This window comes from Contarinia nasturtii, unplaced genomic scaffold, assembly GCF_009176525.2.
Source record: "Contarinia nasturtii isolate CC-2019 unplaced genomic scaffold, AAFC_CNas_1.1 Cnas_scaffold_993, whole genome shotgun sequence".
In the NCBI taxonomy this organism is placed as follows: domain Eukaryota; kingdom Metazoa; phylum Arthropoda; class Insecta; order Diptera; family Cecidomyiidae; genus Contarinia; species Contarinia nasturtii.
In genome coordinates this window covers 2273587-2291130 of record NW_022198340.1, presented here as the reverse complement: position 1 = coordinate 2291130, position 17544 = coordinate 2273587, and the positions used below count along the sequence as shown (strand labels likewise).

General features: G+C 34.8%; 1 protein-coding gene across 1 annotated transcript; it reads right to left on the bottom strand.

The window, feature by feature from the left end:
• Nucleotides 1–9471: 9471 nt before the first annotated feature.
• On the bottom strand, nucleotides 9472–12860 carry LOC116343164 (protein sister of odd and bowel). Its single transcript, XM_031771082.1, has 2 exons — nucleotides 11622–12860; nucleotides 9472–10524 (listed from the first exon to the last, which is right to left on the bottom strand). Exons 1-2 carry the CDS (start codon nucleotides 12434–12436, stop codon nucleotides 10158–10160), a joined length of 1182 nt encoding a protein of 393 aa, XP_031626942.1. The 5' UTR covers nucleotides 12437–12860; the 3' UTR covers nucleotides 9472–10157.
• Nucleotides 12861–17544: the final 4684 nt, after the last annotated feature.

The following is a 17544-nucleotide window of genomic DNA, read 5'->3' as shown; positions in this document are numbered from 1 at the left end:
TTCCAATTTCGAAAATATGTAGTGGGAGTTTATTGGTACGAGCAAACCGACTATGATGTTATTTTCATGATACAATAAATTTTTATACTTATACAAACAAAAATCTGAAAAAATCACCAAAAATGTGGATTTTGTATGGGAGATATACCTGTATGGAAACGCAATGACGTGAAACTTTGCACAGCTTATTTTTTTCATAAAAAAATGATATTCTGAGAGTTTGAAGAAAACTAGGCACACTTCCCTTCCAAAATTTTCGTTTTTTTTTTTAAATTGTATGGAAGGTACCCTTGTTTTTTGCTCAAATCTCTTCAAACTCTCAGAATGTTATTTTCAAATGAAAATAATAGCCTGTGCAAAGTTTCACGTTATTACGATGTCATACAGGCTTAGCTCCCATACAAAAGTTCATATTTTTGTTGATTTTTTCACATTTTTGTAGGAAAAATGTGTTAACCATTGATCGTATCGCAAAAATAACGCCAGAATCGGTTTTCTCGCACCAAAAAACCCCCCACTACGTATTTTTTTCATAATTTTTTCATAATTTTTTTAGAAAATAGAAATCGTTCAAAATACACCAAAAGGGGTCCATCGAGGTATTTTCCCAATGAATTTGTAGCGCCATGGTTCCCTACTTGAACAAACCAATGGTCCACATCGTGTTTTTAGGCCTCAAATATGCTAAAACCGGCCTGGAATGTTAAAAATTAAATACTTTTTTTTTTTGGGCCACCCTAATGGACACAGATATGAATTACGCATGTATGTGCAATGAACTTAGAATAGCCTTAACACAGTGGGAATAAGAAAGTAAGTCTCCGAACACGTCAACGGCGACAATGTTTTATCAATAGGCCAACGTATAATAAACACAGTTTTCGCAGTAATTCAATTATGGCATCGAATTAGGAAGACCTCCTCACCACTTTGAATCGATTACGGTCACAGCAGTCACTAGAAATGGTCTGCTGTGCACTTTGATTTTGCGTGCACACGAAATTGATTTGAAAAATAAATTTTCAAACAAAATATGGTTATGGTTGGATTATACATCAATAGGATTTTTCGTTCAACCGATCAATGGACTTAATTTACACACGCATCAAACTTTGATATGATCGGAGTGTGGCCGATTTGAAAATGAATGAGCAAGAGAAGTGAACTGTTATGAAATTCGACAATTTTTCGATGCAACCGGAATCTTCTTCATTGTCACTCCTGCTTCGACTCCCACTCTCTTTCTCTCTCTCTCTCTCTCTCTCTCTCTCTCTCTCTCTCTCTCTCTCGTTGAAATGGCCACATTTGACGCAAATTAAGTGCCGATTTGAAACGATATCATCGTTTTTTATTCGATTTTTATTCCATCAAAAACATTTATTTCTCTCACTTTAAAAGGAATTTCAGTGACAGTATCTGCTTTGTTTTCGTTTTTTTTATATTTCGCATCGGCGACCTTATCAGATGAAGCAAATCGACTTGCTTTTAAAATGAAAACATTCAAGAACTTTATGACAAACGGTATACAATTCTACTTAGAAACATTTAAAAGGTGTATACATAAAATTCATTGGTCGCCAATTTCATTCATTCAATGTTGTGTATTTCACGCGAAAAAAAACGAAGAAGAAAGAACTAGATCAAGATGGAATTCAATGGACAACGCAATAAACATAAAATGTTTAACAAAGTCAGTGCTTCCTCGCGCTCAGTGCCATTTTATTAAAGCATCTCTTCGCTCTAAATCGCATTAAACCAAATGCCATCGTTCTTTTATCTCATTGCAAATGTGTGTGTGTATGTCGTGTGTATACAGTTGAATAAGCTTAGCAATTTCTACCGACCACAATTAAATAAATCTATCAGCATCTCTGATTTATTCAATTCCATGGTCGAACAATTTAATCTTGGCGAATTTTTCGTCGTTGTTCGTTCAAAATAAAATATATGTCTATCTACACATTCAAAATGCAGCGCAAAAAGGTAAAGCACTAAATATCGAATGAAAGAGATGAACGAACAAGGAAAAAAAACGATCCAGAATGAACGAAAACTTTTTTCCGTGCTTCCTACGCCTACGCGTGCTGCATTCTCTGATAAAATGCGATCACTCCGATCAACGACAAGTTAACGCAAAGCGAAAAAAAAACAATCCAACAACAGAGAGTAACGGCCATGAAGGAAATGAGGGAAAGCAAAAAAACCGCGCGCATGCGCAACCAACTCTGCAAATGCACACATTATAACGTGAAAACGGAGGAGAGCCCATTTCAAATCCAAAGTCATCGCAAGTGTAATTGTCACAACATTCGGTTCGCGATTAATCTGGAATAATTCATCACCATTTAATGGATAATTTTTTATGGTTGACGCAAGTATTTGTAATACAAACTTAACACTGAATTCATTTGTTCCGACACGAAGTCAACCATGTTCAAGCGATAAAAGTAAAGAGAAAAAAACACACAACATCCAGTCAAGTCCACAGATAGTTAAAAGAGACAGACATACTAACCACCACTTTTTTTCTCGGTGCCATTTTACGATGTTGAATTGAACATGAATAGATAATAAAATGTAACAAAATACCATTTGAGAATGTTCTTTGTGTGACACGAAAAAAAAAAGAATTGTCGCAATTTTGCGCCTCAAAATATACGACGCTACGGCACGAACAAAATGGATTATTGGATGCTTCGGCTAAGAGACCATACTCTGGAAGTTTTGAAATCGTTCCATTTGACGATATCATGTTTTTACTCTTTCGACGCACGAAATGTCGCGCGAATCGGCATTTTATGCAATAATTTTGAAGATAAAATTGAAAGAAATGAGTCAAAAACGGACGCACACACACAATGTGTACTGTGAATTTATATTTGATCAGCAATTAGTCGGAAATGATGGGTCCCAAATGAAGTCATCGATGCTCTAACATGTCCATTCACGTTGATTACATTATCACTCATGCGATCGCTTCATAATTTTCATCGTAACTTTGGAAACATTTAGCAGAAAACCGAAGTCATCCGGTGGAAGTATCGTTCAAACTAACGACAAGTGTCAACACTTCATTTTTTTTGTTCGTATCATCTGTCAAAGCGAATGTAAATATTGACCATTTGATGTTTGCATTATGAATCGATGCGGTAAAGCACTTGTTGCCGCTCTTTGAAGTTTCACAAAAATCAATATCACAAATTTATCGCTTGGCTGAACATAATTGTTTTATTTTCACTCATTTAGCAGAAAAAACAATGACACCGAAAATAACTTAAAAATAATAATACATTTAGATAGAGTTATCAGGTTGCTTTTGGGGAAGGAAATATTTATTTAGCACATTGCACATACACACACACCTCTGCAGGAAGATAGGCAATTCTGAAGAAAAACAGTCGCTGTTGACACCGGATGCGAAAGTTTCCATTTAACTAACCGCTCTATGTACTTGAAGTTGGCAAATAGACAGACACCATGAGAAAACATTGTTATCGTCACCAAAAAGGCAGCAGAAAGAACAACAAATTGAAAGGGTTTCGAGACGGAAATTGGAAATGGCTTTAAAATTGGTTTCATCAATTATCCGGAACAATTTGAAAGGTGAACAAAAAACGTCGTTATTTCAATATGAATCGAGTTGACACAGTGCTGTGACAGCGAGTAGTCTCGGCGACATGAACAAAGAAACAACATAATATATGTTTGTGTGAGCGTGCGCACATGCGATATTAATCGATGTATAATCAATTTTTGATTTGCATGATTTGACTTTGACTTTTGTTTTGGTAAACATACCATTACATTGTTTTACAAAATTGATCCGATTTGATGCACCTATGGTTCTTTTTTCTTCTTCTTTTTCATGCATTACGTTGGCATTTACGTTTTGGTGCCTACGTTTTGCGCCTACGCACACACCATACACAAAGAAAATGATGCCAGTGGAAGAGAAGAAGAGATTGCAAGAGACACTCCTATATTGTGAATGAGCGCATTTGCTCGTTTACTCTCGTCGGATGAATCGTCTCCATCGAGATCGATTCATTTTCAACAGCGCCAACTCTGTTATAATAATGTAAAACAAAAGAGAAATGGCTATAGCAGCTATCACGTGTGCTATTGAAGAGTGCACTGACGATGTTAGTCGATAGGGAAGAGAAGGCGCATATTTACATCTTATTATTGTTGATTCCATTGATCGTCATGAAAATCAAACAAGACACACACACACATTAAAGCAGTGCTGCTGCATCGAATGCAAGCCAAATCATTTCGTTTCATTTCTCATTTCATTTACAATAGCTGAGCAGAAAAAGAGCGAAAGAAGAAAAAAAAGAGTTCCTCCACCGACAAAGGTGTGTTTAATATGATGCTTATAGATGCAGAAATTTATTAAGATGATTGCACTTTTTGGCACAATTGATATACACCGGTAAAATGGGAATTGTAATCTTAACATACACATACGAGTTGAAAACAATGCTCCGTTTTAACTGATTATATAAATGCTTTAATAATATTTTCATGTGGCAAGCAAATATCGGTAATGTATATAATTAATGTAATTTATGTAAATGAATACATCAAATCAAAATTTATGCGTTCGTATGACTACAATGCATATACATCATTGGCGATCATTGTAAAAGAAAAGCAAGCATTTGCTTTACATTTTTTTTTGAGGAAATTTGCGGCAATTTTCTTCCGCATTTACAAGAAAAAATGGAAATGAAACAAAAAGCGAGTACGACCTCCCAATAGACACATAACATTTTACAATGAATTTTTGTGTGTGGCTATTTTTTGCCATGGCAAATATTGTTTTTTAATTGTGAAAACATGAGGCTGAAACGTGATGGAGATGTTTTTCGTCTTTTGTGTGCTGCACAATAGACAATGAAAAGATTCAAAGTGGTTCGCGTTCATTCAGGAAATGGCATGTTGGTGGTATAAATGGTTAGAATATAACACCATAGGGGTTGTGATTCTCTTCAAAACGATCAACTTAATTTTTAAATTTCTATTTGTTTACTGTAGAGGCCTAAGGCCATCGTGCCAAAGAAAACATCGAAAATCTTTCGAAAATCAGTTCCAGATGTCACCAGAAAAATAGACACATTCATTATTGTGTGTTGATTGTTGCACATTTATTTGTTTTCATTTCTCATTACACAGGAATGACGTGTGGGTCGATTATTATTTGGTATTTACACCATTTGTATTCACCTTTAAGCCACACGTGTCGAAATTACCGAAAACCGAAAGGAAATCACTCTTGACTCACTCGAATATTTGCTCTTTGCGCATTGAATTCTTTTTGTTTCTATTTTTCTTTTTAAATCAATCCAAACAATCACAATGTTTGCCGTTTTTATCTCTATTTTGGCACATGAACATGCTTTGGCTTAGAACTTCTTACATTTTAAAACGCCACAAACAATTTGAAATAGATAGATGAGAGAACAGACCAAGAAAACAATGCAATAATAACAAAATAACATTCGTTTTTTTTATTTTGGTTTACCTTTGGCATTCAGTTTATTTATTTTTAATATAGAAATTTGGAAGTTCTTTTGTATGTTATTCTTCAATTTCTTTCTTCAAATTGAAGTTAATGCTTTTTGTTTGAGGTGCAAAATGGCCAGTTTAATTTCACTTTATTTATACCAACAAATGTCGTCTTTTATTTTAAAAGGTCGAATGAATGGGAGCTATTCTTCAATTCAATCTCGTCTTGAATAGATAAAAACTTTGAATTAAAGTAAAATTTCATTTAAGGAAACAATTTCATTTCAGATGAATGGTGTTTTTGAGTAAATTGAACATGCTGTTTTCATTATTTGAAAACTCTTTGCGTACCAATTCCTCATTTCGTACCGAAGAAGATGAGCGAAATCGAAAGAAATCCGTTACCGATTGCAAATAGAACAATTACGCAGCATTTTGGCGTGAGTCATACAACAAATGAATTAATCGCTTTGCTATACGCGTGATAAATCAATGTGCTTTTGCTCTATCTCTCTCTCTCTCTCTCTCTCTCTCTCTCTCTCTCTCTCTCTCTTACACACACTCGGTGGCTTTTGTTCATTTGTGAATTCTGTCTGCAGAAATCGTCCATATATCTTTTCGCACAAAGAAAATACCGAATGCAAATATTTGGATAACGAATATGCTTTTGTCACTTCCTTTTAGAGGAGATTCTTTGGTCATTCATGGAGAAGAGGCGAACAAAAACCAAATATTTCGAGCGTCATAAATTCGAATAATCCAAATCATTCATCAATAATCAATCGTTGGCTGGATTCGATGCGAAAGGATGAAACGAAAACAGAAACTCTCAATCACAAAGACAGCGGAGAAAAAAAAATCAACAAATAATAAAAGCCGTTCTTTATTTTATTGACTTCGGTGTGATTATTCAAGTGAAAATTGGTATTCGCCGTTGTTGCAAATGAGAGAAAAAACCAACCGAAATCGCAACCGTCTCAATTGGCGAATTCTTTTGACATGGGCACAACTATTTGGGTTATGTGATCGTGCTGTTTTCGTACCAAAAAAAAAAACTATTTGAAAATGATTCTTAGCGCCAATAAATAAAAATGACGAAGCGTGTGGTATTCATGTAGTATTTTTTTTGTCGGTTAAAATACATTTTTGAATTCCTATTACATCGAGATTAATAGCTCATCTAGGCTCCTAAAAACGGATAAATACTACGGCTCATCACGCTCACAGAAGTTGTTCTAGTCGAGTGGCAGATGTTTAAAGAGTGAATAAAAAAAACGAACATTTTCCGCCTTTTATCCATTTCAACAATGTCCATATGAAAAACACACAAACACAATATAAAAAAAAAAACATTTTAATTTGTTAGCAACAAAAACGCAAATTGATTGCTTTTGAGCGTAAGCCGCTTTAAAATTTGGTTTAAATATTCGGGGCGTGTCATTGCGTAATTATTTCAGGTTTTTTTTTCTGCTGTTGTTATTCGACTATTATTTCTTTTATATGCGCAATACTGATGTGTACTGAGTACTAACGATTCATTGAATGGTAAAATGTAAAATGGCAAGAGATCATCAGCAATGACTGGCAGAGAGATAGCAAGAAACAGAAACCAAGTAAATAAAAATAGGGATATTTAGCTAATTCCCCATTAACATTGCGATGAGCCTATCACCATTATACACACAGTAGAAGCCATATAACAAGCATTTGGCCAAGCTTTTCAGGGGTTAAAAAAAATTACCGCTGTCATTGCTACTTTAATAATAGGCTATCAATGCAATACTTACAATCGCTCGCTCTCTCTCTCTCTCACACACAAACGGACACTTTTCAAAATGAACAAATAAAATAATGATGCTCTTTTTCCCATCAGCTATCTTTATTTGTCCCATTTTCATTTAGGTTGCATAGTAAGCCAAAGCAATAAATGGCCAAATGTATACCACATATTCTCCGACAAAAGAGAAACAATTTTCTGCTGAATGAAGTGAGCTATTTCTCATGCATGTGTGAATGTGATATACTCATTAATTGCTCCCAAAGTGCGATATGTATGATGGGTGCTCGCCACTGAATACATTCAACGTGTGTCATTATTTACCGGAGGTTTTTTGTTCGCCATTTCTCTCTCTCTCTTGCTCACACTCATACACAGAAGTGTAATTAGCTAATTGCTTCGGTGATATCATTTATGTTTCAGCGTTTTTACGATTATGTTGTGAAATAATGTATCCTTCACACTCATTATATATGAGCACTTCTTTTCTTCAAATGATTACTTTCAGCGAAACGTTACGTTTTAAAATTGAACGAAAATGATGATCGTCAGTCGTAATATCGACATTGACATCAACATCATCGTCAACGCCGTTTGCTTGGATCACTTTGAATGTGGGAATAATCATCAAAAACGATCGCATTTTCTTATGCGCACATTTTCACGGCCCCACAGTTTGAGGAGCAATATACCACCCATCGTATTGATAATTGTGTCTGTTACTTCAGTGGCACGATCACTAATATTTATTTCGAAAATGAGCGGTGTCGATTCAAAAGCTCAAAACAAATCAAAAAAATGATTATCTTTAATGAAATGAAAATTAATCATGAATATTCAAAAATCAAAAAATTAATCGCATACGCAATATGGTAAGTTGCTTGTGAAAACAAGTTGTGGAATGGTCGATTTAAAATATTTCCCACTATAATTTACTATGTAAACGTATCATTCTTATTGAAATTTAAATGCGACTGAGCATCAAAATGCTTATGAAAAATGAAAAATGCCTCTGAAAAGAAATTGCCGAAAGGAATGCCAAGAAGAAGAAGAATATGAAAACAAATTTTTTATTTTTGAAATGATTAAAAAGAATTGAAGGTGATATGCAATCTGGTTTGATTTTTTAATGAACAAATAAATTAAGAAACAATGTTCATCATTAAACATACATCGTACACACACACAAAAAAAACGGTTGTTTATTTATTTTCATTTTGATAATTTGTGAGCGCGTGTGTGTGTGTGATCGTTTTCAAAAGTGTTGTTCTTTTATTTTCTGATCAGGTACCATACACAATGGTTTAGTCATGCAATGTGGTCCCAATGATATTGGCGTATAACCGTTGGCGTTCGCATTTGCCTTCTCAAGTGTACAAGATTTTAAAATATATCAGTTACGTTACGTGGTTTTGCTAGAGCTGTTGAGCATCGAGTGTGATCTGGTGCACATGAGATCATACAATAAATTGCTCTGTTGCTGCGTGAACATACATTCAAAACCAATTTTCAATATTATACGCATACATTTTCGTATATATTGTTCGTATGGGATTTCAGTAGTGTATTAATAAGTCATGTCAAGATTGCTGAGAAAATATAATTCAGCCGTTCTTTGATTGATGAACAGATTAATCAATGCGATCAGACATAAAATAGCAAATCCAACAATAAATGCAACAATAGCGCAATCAAATAAATGTAATCATTTCAAGCAGTCAAAACACAGATTCAGAGAGATCATGGGAGAGGAAGAGAGAGGGAGAGAGAAGTAAACACTAAAAAGAAATATTGAAAGCATCAAGATAAAATGCAATGGATTCGACGAAACAAACAAAATATTGAATTATGTGGAAATTAACAAGTATGTTTTGCTTGTTAATGCGTCACGTTTGACGTCTTTAGCGTACTTTATCATCATATATCTAAAGAAGAATATATTAATCATTTGGCATGGCAAAAATGAGGCTCATCGACGTTTCGAGCTGCAACCAGGTATGCCACTTAAATGCCGATAATGTAACTCACCACATCTTCCATTTGCTGGCTTTTTTTTCACTCGAATCGATCTATCGAATACGAAAAAAAGCAGTACGAAAAAAAAAGAATCGTATAAATTGTATGTAATGTATATAGTTTTTATTTTACTTCACATTATTTTAATCGAAGAAGTCTTTTTCATGCTGAATTTTATGTGTTCAATCATGCGTTGGTTGACACCGAACGCCGAACAAATATATATAATAATAAAATTATGTGTGTGTATCTAAAAGAAAATCGTACAAGCGACAAAAAGAATCAATTGCCGTTTTCGAAATGACACAATTTGTACATTAGAATAATTAAGTGGCAGCAATTATAATGCTATTTATAGTTTCTTAGTATTATTGTTCTATAGTTAAACGTTGTTTTTTAAGGAGACCTTGCGACCTTACTCTTAATTACTATCCAATGTATTTAATTATTTAATCACATTTTTTTTGTTTTGTTTTACTTTATTTTTTATTTTTTTCGAGAAAAAAAAATTGTGCGTTTCGAGACGTGACACAATAATTGCCGGGTCATTGCCTTTTTGATCAAATTCGTATACGATTTTCGAAGAAAAAAAAATTATGCAATCATAAAATTGATCCAAAACAAGATCATCATCAATTATATTCGAATTTAGTTTTAGCAAATTAAATGTTGTCGTTCATAAATAAAAATGCGAAATATTTTAAAACATCGGTTTGATTGAGAAAATAAAAACATTTTTTTCTCTCGAAATACGAAGCTATTTTATAACTACAGTATTAAAAAAAATCTTATTTATTTGTTTTGACCTAATGCTTAAATATTCTATGTAGTTGTTGAGGAATGTTTTTTTGTTCTAGTCGACTGCTGCAATTAATTCAACATTTGTAGTGTTCACGAGATCCGATGCGGTCACATTCCGTGCAATCGATGCTGTTTCGCTCCCTGTGCCGGCTAAATTGTGTGTCAAACTGTGACGCCTTAAATCACAATTCCTTCGAAATACCTTGCCACAAGCGGAACAATGATAGGGTTTAATGTCGGTATGTGTTAATAGATGCGTTTTTAGATTAGATCGTTGATTAAAACTGCGGCTACACACCGGACACTTGTGCGGTGATTCTTCCAGATGAAGTATCTTATGCACGGCTAACGTTCTCGACTGACAAAAACCTTTTCCACATTCGGTACATTTGAATGGCTTCTCCTTCGAATGGATGTATCTATTATTGAATAGAGAGTGAGAGGAAGGCGAAAAAAAACAAGAGAAAAGAAAAAAAAATCATAAAAATGAAAGATTCAAACTTATTTTCGATTATGTATAACTAATTGGCCGCATAAAAAAGGCCAAAGAATAAAAATAAAAGAGCTAAATAGTTTAAATCGATCATATTGAGCAGAGATAAAAGTGGAGAACAAATCATCCGCGCATAAACTGGTTAAACAAATAATTAAACATTGTTATAATTCATGGAATGAGACGAAACATGCTTGCCGACGGCAAACCATAAATTAATTCCTCATGCTGTTTGGATCGAAAATTCATTTTTTACCCGTCTCTTCAGCTCTCTCATAAGTACTGAGAAATTAATAAACGAAAAAAAAACCAACAACACAGAGAGAGACAACAACGATAAGAGAAATGACACAAACTTGATTTTCGGTTTGGACACACATCTGAAGAATTATGGAAAAGAACCGACTTTGCTTAACATGGTGTTCAAATATTTATTTAAGTTTTGTCTCTTGTATTTCCATTCTTTCTCTCGATTATTTATTTTTATGTCAATAAATTATGAAACAATTTAAATGTTAAAAAGATAGACAAACCAAAGCCAAAGCCAAAAAGAAAACAGCTGAAAGCAAAGGTGTGAACACACGGAACAACAACAAAAAGACGCGAACCATTTTCATTGGAATTGTGATGATATTTCATAAAAATAAAATATATAAAAAAAAACCGAAGAAGAACACAGAACTGATAACCCATTGAGAGAGCGCACCGTTTGAATTTATTATACTATTGAAAATAAGAAAGCTCAAATGGCGTTGTGTTTGCTTGCGTCACATTTAGAATATAAAAGAAAACAATGGCATTGAAGAACAGAAAAAAAAATCGAAGAAGAAACGAATAATCATAATATGAAATAATGGAATAATGGCGCAAACGCCGTGTAATTGAATCATAAAGAATGATGTTTATTGAAAATCCGCTGACTTTGATCGATAAATCTAAAAGAAACCCTAAGCACTAATTAGCACATCAACGCATGTGTATGCGTGTGTTTGTATGATGCAATATATGAATATCAATAATTACTTGTGATCTCTGAGATGATCCTGTCGTCGGAAGGCCTTTTTGCAAATATCACACGAATAGGGTCGTTCATCGGTGTGTGTTCGTTCGTGTATGAGTAAATTGTATGACTTTGTGAAATGACGACTGCAAAATTTGCATATAAATTGCTTCTTCGGACGTGGCATCGCTCCGGTCAAAGTGGTGATCGTTTCGGTTGGTGAATTCAATGTCGTATTTTGCGAAATCGATTGCGATTTTTTTGCACTAATTTGTAAACTTTGTTCATTCTCAATGACCGCTTGTTGTAGCAATTCATTTCCAAATTGTTGAAAGTGTCCGTTAAACAGTAAATTCGATAGGCCATTGTTTAACAAATTGATCGAATGTTCATTGGGCGAATCTAAAGTCGGATCAAATGCAAGATCATCGTCAGCATCGAGAAGTGGCAGATCATTGGACCGATGAACAATATCAATTCCATGGGCGTCATCAAGTAATGGGTTTGTATATGATTGTTCAATAATTATCGAATCATTATCGGCTGCTGTATCGTTTTGATTTCGATTAGCAACTTTTGTAAGCTGTAGAACATCTGCTTTACTGATGCGCTGCAATGCCAAGTAATATTCTAACGCTTGAAGATTGAGCGCAGCTTGTTGAAGGCTAGACACCATTGTTCCTTGTAATGATAAAACATATGCAGCTGCGGCCAATTCGCCAGAGGGTGGTGTCGATAGTGCACGAGACGGGCTCACCGATGTTACCTTTACACTTTTTGGTGCCGTTGTCGTAGCCGTTGTTTGCAATGATATCCGAGTGGTTGTCGATTCCATCATGAAAACTTCAATAAGTTGCGGGCATAAGTCATAAAAAAATATTTTCTCTTTAATAATTTCTTTTTTTTTATTCTGATGACCGATTGCGTTTTAAAAACTCATTTCTTGTACTGAATCATACAAAGAACTAAATGGAGTTTCACAAATTTTCTTTTTTCGACACACCGAGCGTTGAGTTGCAAATTGATTTTGCGTTCCAATGAGATTTTGAATGATCAGTCTTTTTATTATTTTATACGATGATGAAGTTGAAGTTTATTTATCACACAAAAAAACGGCCACAAATTTTAAAAACACAACTTAAAAAATCACAATTTATTTTTTCAATATGGAACAGCGAATTAGAATGAATAAAAATGAATGTTTCGCAACGAAAACTGTAACTGAAGATAAAAATGCATGTGATACGTGCGTCAGAGACGCATTATTAACAAAGTCCACAAAGCGACTAAACGGGCAGTATGTTGAATACTATCGCGGACCTGCTGCCCTCTACATACACACATGATTCTGTGTACGTATACGATCGCTGCCACAACAATAGATCGTACAAACAAACGGAGCTTAAACCGAATGTGCGCATGTAGTTGTGTCGACACAGCAACGATCACCTTCTTGAGATTGAGGCTTTGCGCTCACCTACCAAAACCGAATACGCTCACACACTGAACGATGTTCGAAATAATGGAATGAAGATGGAGAGAGAGCGAGACAGAGAAAGAGAACAACGAAAGGAGACAGAAATTCACGAAACAGAAACAAACCAAACACAGAAAAGAATACAAACGAAAAACATATCTTTTTCACATTTTGTGAACTCGGTTGAAACAACCTGAAAACATTTTCAGGTAACGAATACATTTTATAATTCTCTTGTAGTCATTCGTGTCAAAAACGAAGACGTTAAGAAACTGAGAGACGGAAGAGAAATAAAAGAGTAATCTCTTGAAGCACGAATACACGAAAAGCAAGTTTAAAACCATCGATCCAGTCTCTCTACGTAGGAGATGCTCGAAATGCGATTTTTCTTCTCTTTTCCGCTCTCTCTCTCGCTCTCCCGTTGTCAGTTTCTTTTTGCATATGCATTTGAATAAGTTCCTTGATTTCGTTCGTTCGTTTGTTCATTCGTCGTCGATTTTTTGTTATTGCTGTTGCTGTGACAGCGCAATCGGCATGTGTTAGTCCAAACAATTTTTCTTCACTTACGATTTGTATTGGTAAAAAAAAAACAGTAAAAAGAGAGAAGGCGCAACATAAAGCCAGATTTCACATCGAATGTGTTGCTGTTACAGTTAATAAATGTTTAATGCATCACGCTTCAAAATGCATTATCAAGAACATTTGCGAATGCAAGCGTGTCGAGATAGGCTATTTTCGACGGTACTTTCTAAACTTGATATTGAAACATGACACCGTCTTGCAACAGCTTCAAAATGTGACATAATGTCATTTGCAATTAAAATGTAAACTGCATTAAATTTTTATAACGTATCAATTTCTCTCTCTTTCTTTCTCTTTCTCCCTTTTTGGACTGTGTGAACACTGAACTGAGAGAGAGAAAAAGAAAATAATCGTTGACGACCCATCAATATGCGTTAATGCGACAACACTGCGCGAGAATTTTATCTTCGTTTTGGCGGTCATATATGTTTTAAGTACTTAACAATTAAACTTCTTAGCGTTAAAAACGGCTCAAAATATTACTCGGGTGAAAATTTTTTTTGCTGCACTCCATTTTTGTGTTTGAGTATTGTAATCACATAAATTTTCGGTCGTTTGGCTATTATTGTTCTTTTCGCCAAACATATGATTTTTGAAACAATTTATCATAAACCCACCCACCCACACAAGATCACACAGATCACACTAAAAGAAAGTTATTAAATCAAATTCGACTCATTTCACGAACACTCTGGCATATATGCAAAAATTAATTTCGAAATTATACGGGGGGAACAGCTTTTTTGCGTCAACAATAATCATTTCTGTGGAAGTTCCACATATTGTGATCATGTGTGTGTGTGAATGTGTGCATTCGCATGCGCTTCAATGCAAAATTGTTTGAGCGCGCACATCGAAGATTGAAATATGGAGAAGAGCTGAAAAGAAATAAAGAGGAACTCTTTCTGCCGTAGTCGCGAGAATGCCGATTTCTTGTTCACATGAATGGGATTTAGAAAAAGAGAGAGAGAGAGAGAGAGAGGGAGATTTGAAAAAAAGCGATCGGTTTCATAAAAGCATCCAATTTAAGTGATATGTCATGGCTAATTTTCTGCTTGCAGATTTTTCTGCGTTCACCATTTGCGAATGTTCTTCGTTTGCCAGACGCATTTTTTCGCGTATAAATAAATCTAACTAGTAAAATTGAACCGCGTTTTGTGCTGTAAATTATTATTCTTACCAAATTGGCAATTTTGCGAATGTGTGTGCGAGAAATATGAAGAAAGTGCAAGAGATAATCAAGCAATCGACATAATCGTATACATATTTCACGGTAAATTTCCATTGTCATACAACGCAAACACAAATAGCGAGCACAGCATTAAAAAAAACGTGAGAAAATAAATCGTGGTGCACTTTTTGCAGACGAAATAAAATGAAATGACCAAACGGACAAAAAATCGGATGCAAAGCCGTTGCATTTTGAACAATTACTCGCTTAAATTGTGTTTTATGTACCACTAACTGCTGCTCAAAATCATTCCAAAAAGAATGGTATTCCAAACCAATATTCACTTCATATTTTATCTACGAAAAAAGTATGATAAAATGTTATGGAATTCGGCCGAAAGCATATGCCGTACAATAATCGGTTAGTTACCTGATTCGAGTTAAATGCAACAAAAGGTTTGCGTGATTCGGCTGGACCGATGTTGAACACATGTGAAATGTGAAACTTCGATCCCTTTCATCTGGACGATTTGTTCATCTGTCATCTTTACGTTTAGAACCGATTTCGAAATGTAAATAAAACTGAACGATTGTGATTAGTAAAACATATTGCGGCCAATGAAAATGAAATTTTTCGGTTTCGAATTGTTGTGATGTCGCGTGCAACAATCGAAAACAAAGAAAAAGTGATTGAAACTGAATATTCGGATTCAAAGGTGGAGTTGCGTCAACCCAATTAGCGTTGGAACAATCAATTTAACGTTGAATATTTTTCCATTGCGAGTGAAGTTTTTGAATAATCTTGTTAACAATTGATAATTTGATGATTAGGTGACTGGAATACGTCTTTTCTTTTGGGACCCACTTTCATATCAATTTGCATGACTGTATAGTTTTCAGCACACATACACAATGCGAAGAGAGATTGAGAGAGAGAAAACACAATATTCTACGCGTGGCTACATGATCAACATTGTTTCATCAAAGTTTATATCGTGTCAAGCGGGTTTACTTCGGCTAATTCGCATCAACAATATAATTTCAATGCAAAAAACCAAGGTGTGGCATTTTCCCTCTCTTTCACATGCTGTTCGTTCGTCGTAGTTTTCTCCATCGATTTTTTTTTCATTTTTTTTTTCGTGAATCTTGTTGATCTCGTCATCTTCTTTTGCATTGGTTTCATTCTCAATTTGTGTTCGTTGTTGTTTCTTTACTTTGCACAAATCTCTTTGCGCATTAGTTATCTTGCATGAAGTAAACACGTTACTTCCAAACACATATAGTGAACAAAATCGTCAGACATCAATTCAAATCTAGTAACATTTTGCGATGGTTACGATGAGTGCACAAAATTTGTGAAAGACAAGAAGAAGAAGAAGAAGAATAAAAAAAGAACGCGATGTGCGCGTTAAACAAAGTGTCAATGAAGATCTTTTCTTTCAGCCAACGGAAATTTCGGATCAATAAGTTGTGAGGAGCCATGTGTGTTTGTGTGGATTTTATTTTTCATTCAGCGCCCCTTAATCCATAATTTCAATAAAAATCAACATTATAAAATTGCATTTAACAAGACATGAGCATTTCGATAAGAGAATTTATATCGGCTTTCAGTTGACGCTTGTACACACAGTGTACACAGTATATTGGCAATGCTGCATTTCATTGCATATTTTCTGCCGTCTTTTCGTCTTTTACGCCCGTTCGTCTCGCACTTAAAGAAATAAATTTCGACGCCTTGCTTATCGGTTAACACACCGGAGAGTGTACACTTTAAAAATGCTCAAAAACAATCTACATATGTAATGCAATGTGTGATACGTGTCTGTTAGTGCTTCACGTGCCATATTCACCATATTGTATTTGCTGTTTGCAATTTGCTCATCAATGCACATACTAAAAATTGTTTTTCCTCATTCCGTATGCCAGCTCTCGCCTGGCACTGCAACATTGGTCATTTGTACAAGTCTTTTAACGATCGGTGGTCTTGCATGTTTGTCATTCTACTGCGATAGAATGAAATTAAAATGTCCAGATCGTCGTTTTTTTTTTCTTCTCTCTCCTCTCCCATTCGGGCGATTCGTCGACGAGGGAATGTCGTTTTGAATTCTAGTTCAACATTTTCAAATTTATGAATGATACACTATCTGCTGAGCGCATTGTGCACACATTACACTGGCCACAGAGCTAAATGATTCGAACAACAACCTACGCCAAATAAACGACCGATGACCGCATGAAGTTGATGTAAATCTAGTTTTTTTTTTATTACAATGAACCAGTCTTCGAACTTCTTGTGTTTTTGTTTTTCGTATTTAATATTATTAAAATCCATTGTATAAAGCAAATGCATGTTTCATATTAAATTATAGTACATTCAATTGACTATTTTATAAATACAAAACCAAACATGCATTACACACTTACGGTAATAATTCTTATATGTTATGGTTTCCACCATATTTTCATCTTCGGCCGACGATGATCTCTCTGTGCATGAGAATCGCTCGGGGGCTACTTGGCATCTAATTCAACTCTACCCAAACTATATGGATGTGTTCACCACGAAAATCTATTATATAGATACACTTGAGTGCATTATGAAATATAAATTATTTATAAAAAGAGAGGGAGATTCTCGTTTGAGAGTGCAAGAGAAAGAGAACAGAAAGAATGAGAGACACTAGAGTGAAAAATTTGTTACAAAATCATAAAGGCAA